The 14,237-nt window shown below is 36.4% G+C and overlaps 1 protein-coding gene across 2 annotated transcripts in view; it reads left to right on the plus strand.

Annotated features, from left to right (window-relative positions):
* TARS3 (threonyl-tRNA synthetase 3) overlaps window positions 1-14,237 on the plus strand; it is a 64,325-nt gene that overhangs the window by 31,711 nt on the left and 18,377 nt on the right. For both annotated transcript variants that reach the window (XM_004431882.3, XM_087428845.1), the window contains exons 11-12: window positions 2,003-2,169; window positions 4,202-4,364. In XM_004431882.3, coding sequence (XP_004431939.1) covers window positions 2,003-2,169; window positions 4,202-4,364 — 330 coding nt within the window. The remainder of the gene's footprint in view (window positions 1-2,002; window positions 2,170-4,201; window positions 4,365-14,237) is intronic.

Raw genomic sequence — 14,237 nt, forward strand, 5'->3', positions numbered from 1 at the left:
TGTTCAATCACCATGACTTTACTCTTCCCAGAACCTGATTTTCTTTACTCTTTAGAGAAAGAAATTGATGAGATGTCATCAGACATATTTTTCCCCAACTTTTTCTTTTGAAAAGTTCAAATCTACAGAAAAGTTAAAATGCAGTATAGTGAACGTCCATGTATCCTCCATCTAGATTCATCAACTAAGATTTTGCCAGTTTGCTTTCTCTCTGTCTTTCATGTGTGTAGGTATAAGAGAGACAAAACAGTATATATATATTACATATGTATATTATAGTATATACAGATAAGGCAGTATCCATATTATATATATGTACATATTTTATATATAAATGTAGTAGTAGTTTTTTGCTAAACCACACAAGCTAAGTTGTAGACATAATGACATTTCCCCTCACAGGGCACAGTTTAAAGTCATTTCCAAACACCTCAACAAAAATATAAATTCCTAACACGGTTGTATCCAGAGTGGATTAAAAATCCATTGATCACTATCTCCTGAGCTAAGCTTTAAAGTAGCCTCTAGTAAAAACAAATAAACAAACAAACTCACAAAAGTCCTGTAATTTCTGGGACTTTGTTTAATCTAGATATATGAAGCCATCTGCCTTAGCCACTGAATAATTTCCACCATTTGTAATGACCTATAATTTTGTTAGAATTTTCCAATTTAGTAAAAACAAAGGATAGGTAAAGCAGCTTAGTAGATGGCTGAGACCCAGGCTATCCACAGTTGGACTGAAAAGATGCTCTGCCAAAGAGGAGCAAATGGTATCCCTGTTGGTGATACAAAACTATTGTTGTTAGTAATTTTAAAATATTATATTTTATACCAGAGGGGAAGGGGGGAGGGGGGAGGGTGAAAGGGATAATTCGGTACATGTGTGTGGTGATGGGTTGTAATTAGTATTTTGGTGGTGAACATGATGTAGTCCATGTAGAAATAGAAGTACAATGATGTACACCTGAAATTTTTGCAATGTTATAAACCAATGTTACTGCAATAAAAAAAAAATAAATAAAAAAAATAAATAAAATATTATATTTTATATATTTTTAATTGTAAAAAAATTTTTTTTATTTAGCTAAAATATGGTAGTCTAGATTTGTGCCAGATGTCCATTAAGTGATTAACAAATATTGAAAATCTAAGGAACACCCAACAAAGATCACCAGATTAATCTCTTGAAGGAGAAATGACAACAACAAAGTTTAAATAAAATAAGAACTTGGCTTGAAATCAAGACTCTTTTTTCCTGTTCCCAGTGACTGAACCAAGGAAGCTGTTAATAGGTAGGGAGGGAGAGAAGCCAGCTCATGACTTAATGGATATCAACCACTAGGTGTTGTAAATTAAAATTCCCAACTTTATTTCTATTTAAAACTAAATAGATAAAAACTGTAAATTAACATGCAACATGGCCTTCAGGCTTATTGAGTTATAAAATTACTCTACCTTTTAAGCAATAGAAAAAACCTGCTGTTTATCTAGAATGTAGAAGGATTTTAGAGTTTGTAATTATAGAAAGTTTAATATATAGTATTTCAATAACTAATTTTCAAAGAATTAAAACATTATATACTATATACTATTGTATAGTATAAAATAAATGTATCTAGTGTGAAAATTTTACTGAGCATACATTAATCATTCTTTTATGATCCAGAACTAGCACATTAACCACAAATTAATATAAGACATATCAGAGGGGAAGGGGGGAGGGGGGAGGGTGAAAGGGATAATTCGGTACATGTGTGTGGTGATGGGTTGTAATTAGTATTTTGGTGGTGAACATGATGTAGTCCATGCAGAAATAGAAGTACAATGATGTACACCTGAAATTTTTGCAATGTTATAAACCAATATTACTGCAATTAAAAAAAAAAAAAAAATATAAGACATAATCTCGAGTTAGAAAAATGTTTGTTCACAGTGTTACTTTGCATGGAATTGTGATCTGTCATAGCATATTTTTACTTTAAATGCATTTATCTTGAAGGAGGAATACCACCAACGTAACTTCACGGAAGTGCTCTCTCCCAATATGTACAACAGTAAACTCTGGGAAGCCTCGGGCCATTGGCAGCATTACAGTGAGAACATGTTTACCTTTGATATTGAAAAGGACGCTTTTGCCCTTAAACCCATGAATTGTCCAGGGCACTGGTGAGTATTAAAAGTGAAACAGATCTTTGCATAAGAGCTCATAGCATACTTCATGACAATTAGCTTTTAATATTATTTTGCTTTTTGGATTTAAGTGATTCCTTTAATCTGTAGAGTGGCGGTTATTAATCATCTCTACCAAGCTATTTCATTCTAGAGAATGAGTGTACTTTTGAAAATATGTTTGGTATTTGGCAGGTGTGGTATGTTTGCTGGAAACCATTTAGAATTTTGTACTTCTCAGAGGATAATATTATGATATCAACTTTATAAATTATTATAATATTTGTCTTCCTAATAGTAATACACTTCAGATATATATATTTGCAGAACATTTAGTTCTTATGTACTATTTGGGTTGATTATGACAAGACCAGTGAAATCATAATGAAAGGGTTACCAGATTTCATTGATTCCAAGATACCTCTTCCCCCCATACATCAACATCCCTGAAATTGGGATGCATCTTATAATTGGTGGCAGGCTAGCACTATGTCATAATTTAATTTATGGGTTATTTTCTTTCTTAGCGGTACATAAATAATGGCACATCTTGGAATCAGTGCTGTCTTAGATTCTGTGAAAGAATGTAATGATCATAAAGTTGCATGGTATGCAAATTTAGCCTTGTAAGATAAGCAGATTTTACAACTAGAAGTGAACAGACACAGTTCTGCACAAAAAATATCCCAGCTATTGTAGTTTTGTATCATCAACATACATAATTTCAAGTAAATTGACCTTAGAAGGTAATTACTAAAACAAACCTCTGAACATTGAAGAAAGCTCTTTGCCCTTTTTGGTAAAGACTAAAAGAAGTTTGCGCCGGCCAGGTGGCTTAGCGGTTAAGTGCGCGTGCTCCGCTGCTGGCGGCCCGGGTTCGGATCCCGGGCGCGCACCGACGCACTGCTTCTCTGGCCATCCTGAGGCCGCGTCCCACATACAGCACCTAGAAGGATGTGCAACTATGACATACAACTGTCTACTGGGGCTTTGGGGAAGAAAAAAAAAAAAAAAAAAGGAGGAGGATTGGCAACAGATGTTAGCTCAGAGCCGGTCTTCCTCAGCAAAAAAGAGGAGGATTAGCATGGATGTTAGCTCAGGGCTGATCTCCCTCACAAAAAAAAAAAAAGACTAAAAGAAGTTCAACTTCATGATGACAGCATGTAAAATATATATATTTACTTTTAATTTTATGAAAACTGATATGTAAATATTCTATCACCTCTCTTTTTAAACAGAAGGTGGAGGCTAACCTAGTGCTTTGCATTCTCTAAAACACTTGTGTTAACTTCTTAACTCAGTTTCCCATTAGGTATCATTTGAGGCTCTAGCCTGTGATTTCGACTATAATGATAAGAAAGGCTGAATGAAAGTAGAGAATGTAATTTTGTATTTTCTTGCCTCAGAATAAGGAAGCAGGACCACAGTGGCTTAGTGGTGATGGGTTATGGGAGCCAGGAGTGCTTTCTGCAGAAGAGAGATCTTTCATTCAACAGAGAACATTAGTTGAGTGCTTATAGTGCTTGGTGCTAGAAATACAGAGGTGATTATGACACAGTCCATTTCCTCAGGGAGGTCGTGAGCAGAGTGGGGCAAGAACAGATTATGTAGGTAGTCAGTTATAAAACAAGTAAGACCAGTGTCAAAATAGAGGCATGTTCCAGGTATTCTTGGATTTAAGGAAAGACTGACTAGTCCTGTCTAGGGAAGTGTCCAGGAGGGCTTCACTTAAGAAGTAGCCTTTCAAATGAATTATAAATGGTAAGTGGAAATTCACTTGGTGAATGAGAATGGGGAACAGCATTTCTGGAAGAGATAATAAACAGGATTATTTCTCAGATCACTGCAGTGATGTAAATTCAAGGTTCAGTGATTGATAGGTGAAGAAATTTTTTTTAAACTGGTGATCTAAGAACCAGAATAAGGTGTTTACAAATCTTGGGACTTGGTTGAAGTTTACTAATGTTTATATAATTACTTAATCTTTTCTACGCTAAGTAAAAGTTGTGTGTTACTGCATCTTTTCTAGTCTAATGTTTGACCATCGTCCGCGATCTTGGAGGGAAATGCCTATTAGATTTGCTGATTTTGGAGTTCTTCATAGAAATGAACTGTCAGGAACTTTAAGTGGCTTGACTCGAGTTAGACGCTTCCAGCAGGATGATGCTCACATCTTCTGCACAGTGGAGCAGGTAAATGATACAGGGTGAAGCATGGTCGGCACAAATTCAGTGTGTTGCCTTGGGTACATCTCTTAGTCTTTCAGAGTTACTGTGAAATAAGATGTTTGGTCTAGTCTCTGGGGTCTCACTCAACTCTAACATTTTGTGATTCTCTAATTTGGGTCATAGGTCAGTAATCTCTTCACATGAAATTTATTATTTTTTCTTTTAAGCTTCCTCCAATTTTATTAATTTAAATATGTTAAGTGGAATATTTTAAGAGATGTGGTAGAATTTTGGATGTTTTTGTTTTTCAGTATTCCTAGAAGTTAGAGTTTACTTTTTCAAGTTTTCATGTTAATTCAAATTAAAATTGTCATGCAAAGGGCCACTATCAAACTATTTGACCTAGTAGACATTTATACAACACTCCAACCAATAACAGCAGAGTACACATTCTTTGAAAGTGCACACAGAACATTTACCAAGATGGACCAAATTCTGGGCCATAAAATGAGTCTCAATAAATTTAAAGAGGTTCAATTCATACAAACTATGTTCTCTGGCCATGATGGAATTAAAGTAGAAATCAATAACAAAGAGCTATCTGGAAAATCCCCAAATATTTGGAAAGTTAAATAACACACTTCTAAATAGCCCATGTATCAAAGAAGAAATCAAAAGTGAAATTAGAAAATATTATATACCAAATGAAAAGGAAACACAACACATCAAAATTTCTGGGACGCCATTAAAATGGCACATAGTAGGACATTTATAGCACTAAACGCCTACATTGGAAAAGAAGAATGGTTTCAAATCAATAACCTGAACTTCCACTTAATACACTAGAAAAAGAAGAGCAAATTACATCAGAAGTAAGCAGAAGAAAGGAAAATAATAACAGAGCAGAAATCAATGAAATAGAAAAAAGAAAATCAACACAAAATATTGGTAAAAACCAAAGGCTGGTTCTCTGAGAATATCGATAAAAGTCATAAACCTTTAGTCAGACTGATCAGAGAAAAAAGAGAAGATATGAATTAAAAATATTTGGAATGAGAGAAGTGACATTACTACAGATTCTGTACATATTAAAAGGATAATAAGGTGACATTGTAAACAACTTATGCCAGTAAATCTGACAACTTAGATGAAATGGACAAATTATTTGAAAGACACAAACTACCAAACTTTGTTTAAGAAGGAACAGATAACCTGAGTTGCCCTATGTCTATTAAAGAAATTGAATTGGTAGTTAACAACCTTCCCACAAAGAAACTCCAGGCCCAGATAGAATCACTGGCAAATTCTACCAAACATTTAAAAAAGCAGTGATACCAATTCTGCACATTCCTGCTAAGCATTAACAAGGACCCCCACCCTCACCCCTACCCCAAAGTGTCAGTGGAGACCATGTGGGAAGCTGGATTTCCACTCTCACCTGGCAGTCACAAGGTGCCTCTCCCACTCCCTGGTTGAGTAGTGTCAGAGGAGGTCTAGTGGAGAGACAAGACTTTTACCACCACCCCACAGTAATGAGGCCATGCACCCTAAGTGGTCAGTAAAGGCCGTGTGAGGAGCAGTAACAAGATACTTCTACCTCTTCCAGCCAAGGCATTATCAGAAGAATCCTAGTGGGGAGCCAGAACTCTCACTGACACCCAGAAGTGATGAGGAATGCTTGCCTCCCTCAGGGGTCCCCAGTGGGAAACCTAGGCATCAACTCCCACCTTGTAGTAACCAGGCAGTATTTTCCCCTCTCTATTGGAGCAGAGTCAGTGGAAGATAGCTAAAATGGAAGGTTTAAATAAAATCCAAAGTCTTATAGCATAATACCCAATATGCCCAGATTTCAGAAATCAAAAATCACTTATCCTGCCAAGAACTGGGAAAATCTCAACTTGAATGAAAAAGGACAATCTAGGAACACTAATGTGGAGATGACAGGGATATTAGAATTATTTGACTAAGATTTTAAAGGAGGCATCATAAAAATGTGGTTTTTTTGATTACAAACACACTTGAAACAAATGAAAAAATAACTTCAGCAAAGAAATAGAAATCTCAGGAAAGAAATAGAAGATATAAGAAGAACCAAATGGAAATTTAAAAACTGAAAAATATAATAACTGAAATAAAATACTCAGTGGATGGATTCATGAGCAGAATTCATGTCTCAGAATGAGACAGAGAAAAGAATCAGTGAACTTGAAGGCAATGATAGAAATGACCCAATCTGAAAAACAGAGAGAAAAGAGACTGAAAGAAGAAAGAACTGAAAGAAGGAATCTCAGAGACCACTGGGAGTATAAAAAAATATCTAATATTCATGTCACCAGGGTTCTGGAAGAGGAGGAAAATAAGGGTGGAGGTGAAAAAGTACTCAAAGACTTAACAGCTGAAAACTTGCCAAATTGGGCAAAAGACATAAACCTGCAGATTCAAGAAGCTGAGAAAACTCCAAACAGGATAAACCCAAAGAAATCCACACCAAGACATATCATAGCCGAACTTCTGAAAACTAAAGACAAAAAAATTTGAAAGCGAACAGAGAGAAATGCTGCATTACCTTTAAGAAAAAAAATTTTTGAATGACAGCAGATTTTTCATCAAAAACTATGGAGGCCAGAAGGAAGTGGCACAACATTTTTCAAATGCTGAATGAACTGCCGACCCAGAATTTAATATCCAGAAAAAATATCCTTCAGGAATGAAGGAGGAATCAAGACCTTAGACCTACCTTAAAAGAATGGCTATAGGAAAGCCTTTAAACAGAAAGGAAATGATAAAAGAAGGAGTCTTGAAACATTAGGAAGGAAGAAAGAACAATTGTAAAAGTAAAACATGGGTAAATATAATACATTTTCCTTTTCCTTTTGAGTTTTCTGAATTATATTTAGTGGTGGAATCAAAAATTATATCACTGTCTGATGTGGTTCTAAACATATATAGAGGAAATATTTAAGAAAATTATACTATAAATGGGGGAGAGTAAAGGGAGGTAGTTTCATACACTTCACTTGTACTGGTAAAATGATGACATCAGTGAACTGTGATAAGTTACGTAATACCTAGAGAAACCACTAAAAAAAAAGCTATACACAGAGATATAGTAAAAAAAAAAAAAAAAAGATAAAAAGGAATTCTAAAAAATGTCAAATTAACCCATAGAAATGCAGGGAAAAAAAACAGAGATATGAATAACAAGAGAGTACAAGAAGGAAACAATACAACAAAAAAGGCAAACTTAAGTCCTAACATATTATAGTAAATGTAAATGGTCTAAATAAACCAGTTAAAACATAGCGATTGGCAGAGTGATTAAAACATATGTCCCAACTATGTGCTGTCTACAAGAAACATACTTCAGATATAGCATTATAGGCAGGTTGAAAGTAAAGGGATGGAAAAAGATATATTATGCAAACATTAATCAAAAGAAAGCAAGAGCAGCTATATTAATATCAGATAAAGTAGAGTGCAGAGAAAATTACCAAAGACAGAGAGGGACATTATTACATAATGATAAAAGGGTTAATCCACCATGAAGACATAGCAATGCTAAATGTGTAAAAACCATACAACAGAGCTGAAAAATATTTGAGGCTAGAACTGAAAGGAGAAATAGACAAATCCACAATTATAGAACTGAAAGGAGAAATAGACAGAATCAACAGAATCTCATTGTTATTTATAAAACACTCCACCCAACAATAGCATAATACACATTCTGTTCAAGTGCCCACCAAACGTATATACCAAGATGGACTATATCCTGGGCTATAAGACAAACCTTAACCAAATTTTAAAAAATTGAAGTCATACAAAGTGTTTTCTCTGATCACAGTGGAATTAAAGTAGAAATAAATAAAATAAAGATAACAGCAAAGTATCCAAACACTTGGAAACTGAAAACACACTTCTAAATAATCTATGGATTCAAGAGGAAATCTCAAGAGAAATGGAAAAAAATAAACTGACCAGAGTGAAAATGAAAATACAAAATATCAAAATTTATGCTGCAGAGCAAAAGCAGTACTAAAAGGTAAAATATATAGCACTAAATGTAAATATTATAAAAGAGGAAAAGTCTCAAAACAATAATCTAGGCTCCCACCTCAAGATCTAGAAAACAGAAGGGCAAAATAAATCCTAAACAGTAAAAAGGAAGGAAACAATAAAGATTAGAGCAGAGCCATCCCTGATGGCCTAGTGGTTAAAGTTTGGCAGTTCTCATGCTCCAGGTTTGTTTACTGGTCATGGAACCACACCACCCATCTGTCAGTTGCCATGCTGTGGTGGTGGCTCACATAGAAGAACTAGAAGGACTTACAACTAGGATATACAACCATGCACTGAGGCTTTGGGGAGAAGAAAAAGAAAAGAAAATCAAAAAAGAAAAAGAATAATAAAGATTAGAGCAGAAATCAATGAAATTGAAAACAGAAAAACAATAGGAAAAATTGAGACAAAAAACTGGTTCTTTGAAAAGATTAACAAAATTTACAAACATCTGTCAAGACTGACAAAGAAAAATATTGAGAAGACACAAATTACCAATACCAGGATTCAGTAGGGGATATCACTACAGATCCTGAAAACATCAAAATCATAATAAGGGAGTATGATAAACAACTCTACACACGTTAATTTAACAACTTAGACGAAATGGACTAATTCCTTGAAAAGCACAGACTACCATAAAGCGCCCAGTAGGAAATAGATCATTCGAAGAGCCCTGTCACTATAAAGGAAATTGAATTGTAGTTTAAAAACTCCCCAAAAAGAAATCTCCAGGTTCAGATGGTTTCACTGGAGAATTCTATCAAACATTTAAAGAATTAACACCAATTCTATATAGTCTATTCTGAAAACAGAAGAGGAGGGAACACTTCCTAGTTCATTTTATGAAGCTAGGATTACCTGGTACCAAAACTAGACAAAGGCAGTACAAAAAAACAAAACTACAGACCAATATGCCACAGGAATACAGACACAAAAATCCTTAACAGAATATTAGCAAATAGAATTCAACAATATATAAAAAGAATTATACATCATTGGCAATTGGAGTTTAGCCTTTAGGAATGTAAGGCTAATTCAATATTCAAAAATCTGTCAGTGCAATCCACCGTATTAACAGGCTAAAGAAGAAAAATCACATGATGATATCAGTCGGTGCAAGAAAAATAATTTGACAAAATTCAACACTCATTCATGATAAAAACACTCAGAATACTAGGTATAGAGGTGAACTTCCTCAACTTGAAAAAGAGTGTCTACAAAAGATCCACAGCTAACATTGTACTTAATGGTGAACTACTGAATGCTTTCCCCCTAAATCAGGAACAAGGCAAGGGTGTCTGCTCCCATCCCTCTTATTCAACATAGTACTGGAAGTTCTAACCAGTGCAATAAGGCAAGAAAAGGAAATAAAAGGCATACAGATTGGAAAAGAGGGATTAAACTATTGCTATTTAAAATGACATGATTGTCTACAAAGAAAATCCCAAGAAATAAACCTCCTAGAACTAATAAGCGAGTTTGGCAAGGTCTCAGGACACAAGGTCTATGTGCAAAAATTGGCTGTATTTCCCTATACTAGCAATAAACATGTGAATGCTCAAATTAAAAATACAATGTCATTTGTAATCACTCAAAAAAAGAAAGAAACATTTAGGGGGAAATCTAACAAAATACGCCAAAGCCTTGTATGCTAAAAGCTTCAAAATGCTGATGAAAGAAATCAAAGTAGGTCTAAATAAATAGAGAGACATACTGTGTTCACAGATTGGAATACTCTATGTAGTAAAGATGTCAGTTCTCCCCAAATTGATATAGAGGTTTAATGCAATTCCTATCAAAATCCCAGCAAAATTTTTTTTGTAGATGTACACAAGATTATTCCAAAATTTACATGGGAAGGCAAAGACTCTAGAATAGTTTGGTGAAAAAGAAGAATCAAGTGGGAGAAGTAAGTCTACTTGATTTCAAGACTTACAGAAATCAAGACTGTGTGATATTGGCAGAGGACTAAACACATAGATCAGTGGAACAGAAGGGAGAATCCAGAAATAGGCTCACACAATATAGCAAAGTTATTTTTGACGAAGGTGCAAAACCAATTCAGTGGAGGAAAGATAACTTTTCAATAAATGGTGCTGGAGCAATGGGAAATCCACAGGCAAAAAAAAAAAAAAAAAAAGGATTTCAACCTACACTTCACACCTATATAAAAATTAACTAAAAATGGATGATGGATATGATGGTTAATTTTATGTGTCAATTTGAGTAGGCCATGGAGTGCCCGGATAATTGGTTAAACATTATTCTGGGTGTGTCTATAAGGGTGTTTCTATGAGATTAATTTATAATTGATAATTTTATAATTTCTGTGAGATTAACATTTGAATCCATAAACTGAATAAAGCAGATTGCCCTCCCTAATGTGGATGGGCTTCATCCAACCCATTGAAGGCCTGAATAGAACAAAAAGGCTGAGTAAGGGAGAATTCTCTCTCTCTGCCTGTCTTTGAGCTGGAACATCAGTCTTCTCCTGCCTATGGACTTGGGCTGAAACTTACATCATCAGCTCTCCTGGTTCTCCTGCTTGCTGATGGCAGATCTTAGGATTTAGCCTCCATCAACACGTCAGCCAACTCCTTATAATAAATCTCTTTACACACACATGTATACAGGTTCTGTTTCTCTGGAGAACTGAGACTAATACAGTGGACTTAAATATAAAATGTAAAACTTTAGGCCGGCCCTGTGGCTTGGTGGTTAAGTGCGCGCGCTGCGATGCTGGTGGCCCGGGTTCGGATCCCGGGTGCGCATCGAGGCACCACTTCTCCGTTCATCCTGAGGCCGAGTCCCACATACAGCAACTAGAAGGATGTGCAGCTACGACACACAACTATCCACTGGGGCTTTGGGGGGAAAAATAAAATAAATAAAATCTTTAAAAAAAAAAAAAAAAAAAAAAAAAAAGTAAAACTTTAAAAAACAACATGCAAGACAATGTTTAGGGTCTAAGGCTAGACAAAGAGTTCTTAGACTTGACATCAAAAGCACAATCCTAAAAGGAAAAATTGATAAATTGGACTTTATCAAACTTAAAACTTTTTCTCTTTGAAAGACTCTATTAAAACGATGAAAGACAAGCTACAGACTGGAAGAAAATATTTGCAAACTATATATCTGACAAAGAACTAGTATCTAGAACATATAAAGAATTCTCAAAACTCAATAATAATAAAAAGTATAGTTAGAAAATAGACAAAAGACATGAGCAGACATTTTCCAAAGATGGTATATAGATGGCAAATAAGCATATAAAAAGATTTAATATCATTATCTATTAGAGAAGTACAAATTAAAATTACAATGAGATATCACTGCATACCTAGCAGAATGGCTAAAATAAAAAATAGTGACAACACCAAATGCTGGCAAGTATGTGGAGAAACTGTTATCACTCATCATTGCTGTTGGGAATGTAAAATGGTACAGCCACACTGGAAAACAATTTGGCAGTTTATTAAACTATACATGCAACTGCTATATGACCCAGCAGTTGCACTCCTGGACATTTATCCCAGAGATATGAAAAATTATGTTCACATAAAAATATATACATGAATGTTCATAGCAGCTTTATGACTAATAGCCAAAACCTGCAAACAACCCAGGTGTCCTTCCAAGGGTGAATTGTTAAACTGTGGTACATCTGTATCATGAAATACCACTCACTAATAAAAAGGAGCAAACTATTGATACTGAAAACAACTTGGTTGAATCTTCAGAGAATTACCCTGCATGAAAAAAGTCAACTCCAAAAGTTTACATATTATATTGATTCCATTTCATTCCATTCTTGAAATGACAAAAACATAGAAATGGAGAACAGATTAGTGGTTTCCAGGAAGGGTGAGGATGAGAGGGAAGTGGGTGTGGCTATAAAATGGCCACATGAGATATCCTTGTGGTGATGGAATTATCCTGTCTCTTGGTCGGTATCCTGGTTGTGATAATGTACTGTGGTTTTGTACGATGGTACCATTGGGGGAAACCGAGTAGACGGTACGAGGAATCACCATATTATGTGAATCTCAAAATAAAAAGTTTAACTTTAAAAAATGGCAAAAATATTTGAACATTGAAGATATACAGATGGCAAATAAGCACATGAATAAGGTGTTCAAGATCATCAGTCATTAAGGAAATGAAAATTAAAACCATAATGAACTACCATTCTACACCTGATAGAATGGTTAAAATTAAAAAGTCTGACTGTAACAGATGTTGAGAATGTGGAGGAACTGGAAACCTCATACACTGGTTGCGGGAATGTAAAATGGTACAATCACTTTGAAAAACAGTTTGGCAGTTTCTTAAAAAGTTAGACACACACCTACCACCCGGCCATCTTACTCTTTTTTTTTCCCAAGAGAAAAAGAAAGCACATGTCCATACAAAGACTTGTACACAAATGTTCATAGCAGCTTTATTTGAAATAGTCAAAATATAGAAACAACTGTAATGGCCAATAATAGGCGAATGTATAAAGGAACTGTAGTATATCCATACAATGGCAAACTACTCAGCGGTAAGAAGGAGTGATCTGTTGATACATACAACAGCATGGATGTATCTCGAAATAATTATACTGAGTGAAAAAAGCCAGACAGAGAAAGAGAATGTGCTGCATGATTCCACTGATAAAAATTCTAAAAAGTTCGAACTAATCCATGGTGACAGACCACAGGTCTTTGCTTGTCTGCTCTCTCTCCTAAAAGTCTCTCTTTTTGCTGGCCCCAACCGGTTTGCATTTAAATGTGGTGTCCTTTTCCCCTCTCAGAGGTGCCCTCTCTCAGCCTCCCGGCCCCCAGCTCTGCTCTTCTCTCTGCACTCTCTCTGGCTTCAGTTACTCTTTGGGCTCAGCCCCCAATCTCAGTTGCATCTCAGTCCTCCCTCTTGAGCTCCAGACCTCAGTCCTACAGGGTCTGGGGGACATGGCTGCTTGGCCATCACAAGCACCCTCACATTTGCCAAGTCCAAAACCGACTCCTTTTCTGCCCCCACACCACTTCCTCCTCCATTGGGGATGCACCAACGTCCTCTCTGCTGCACAGGCCAGGACCCCAGGTGTCCTTACTTTTCACTCCTCATGTCTAGTTTGTCACAAGCCCTATTCATCACTTTCCCTAAATATATTATTCATTCCTGAATTCCAGCATCCAGCACAGTGCTTGGTACATAGACAATTACTCTCCCTTAATGAATGAAAGGATAGTATCTTGCAGATGCCTCAAATTCCCTGCATTCCAGCTGCTGCTCACTGGTTCAAGCCACCATCATCTCACTCCTGAATGACCCCATCAGCTTCCTAATGGGCCTCTCTTCTAGTCTTGCCAAACCATTTCCCACACTTCAAAAGAACAAATTGGATGGTTAGCCCCCTGCTAAAAAATCTTCATTGGTTTTCCATTGCTCTGAGGCTAACAAGTGCAGACGTTACCCTGGCTTTGAGAGCACTTAATTTTCTCTGGCCCCTGCCTGCCTCTAGCCTGATCACTTACCACCCTCCCCTCTGTGCCCCTCTTCCCTGTAATATGCAGCTCGGTCCCGCGGCAGCTCCCTGTGGCTCCCCGCCTTAGCCTGCCCCTCTGTCCTCTGGGCCTTCACCCTTGGTATTTCCTCTGCTCGGAGAGCTCCTGCCCTACCTCTCTGGGGAGAACACTTACTTATCCTCTGGCTGCAGCTTGGCTATTACTTCCTCTGGACAGCTGCCCTCCCCCTTCTGTGCAGCACTGCTCACGGTGAGGTACCCTTGCCTGCCTCTTGGTCCACGCCCTGCACTGTACGGGAGCCTATGGCAGCCTGCACATGCCTGGCATG

This window comes from Ceratotherium simum, chromosome 3 (genome assembly GCF_057802395.1).
Source record: "Ceratotherium simum simum isolate JZ-2026a chromosome 3, ASM5780239v1, whole genome shotgun sequence".
Classification (NCBI taxonomy): Eukaryota; Metazoa; Chordata; class Mammalia; order Perissodactyla; family Rhinocerotidae; genus Ceratotherium; species Ceratotherium simum.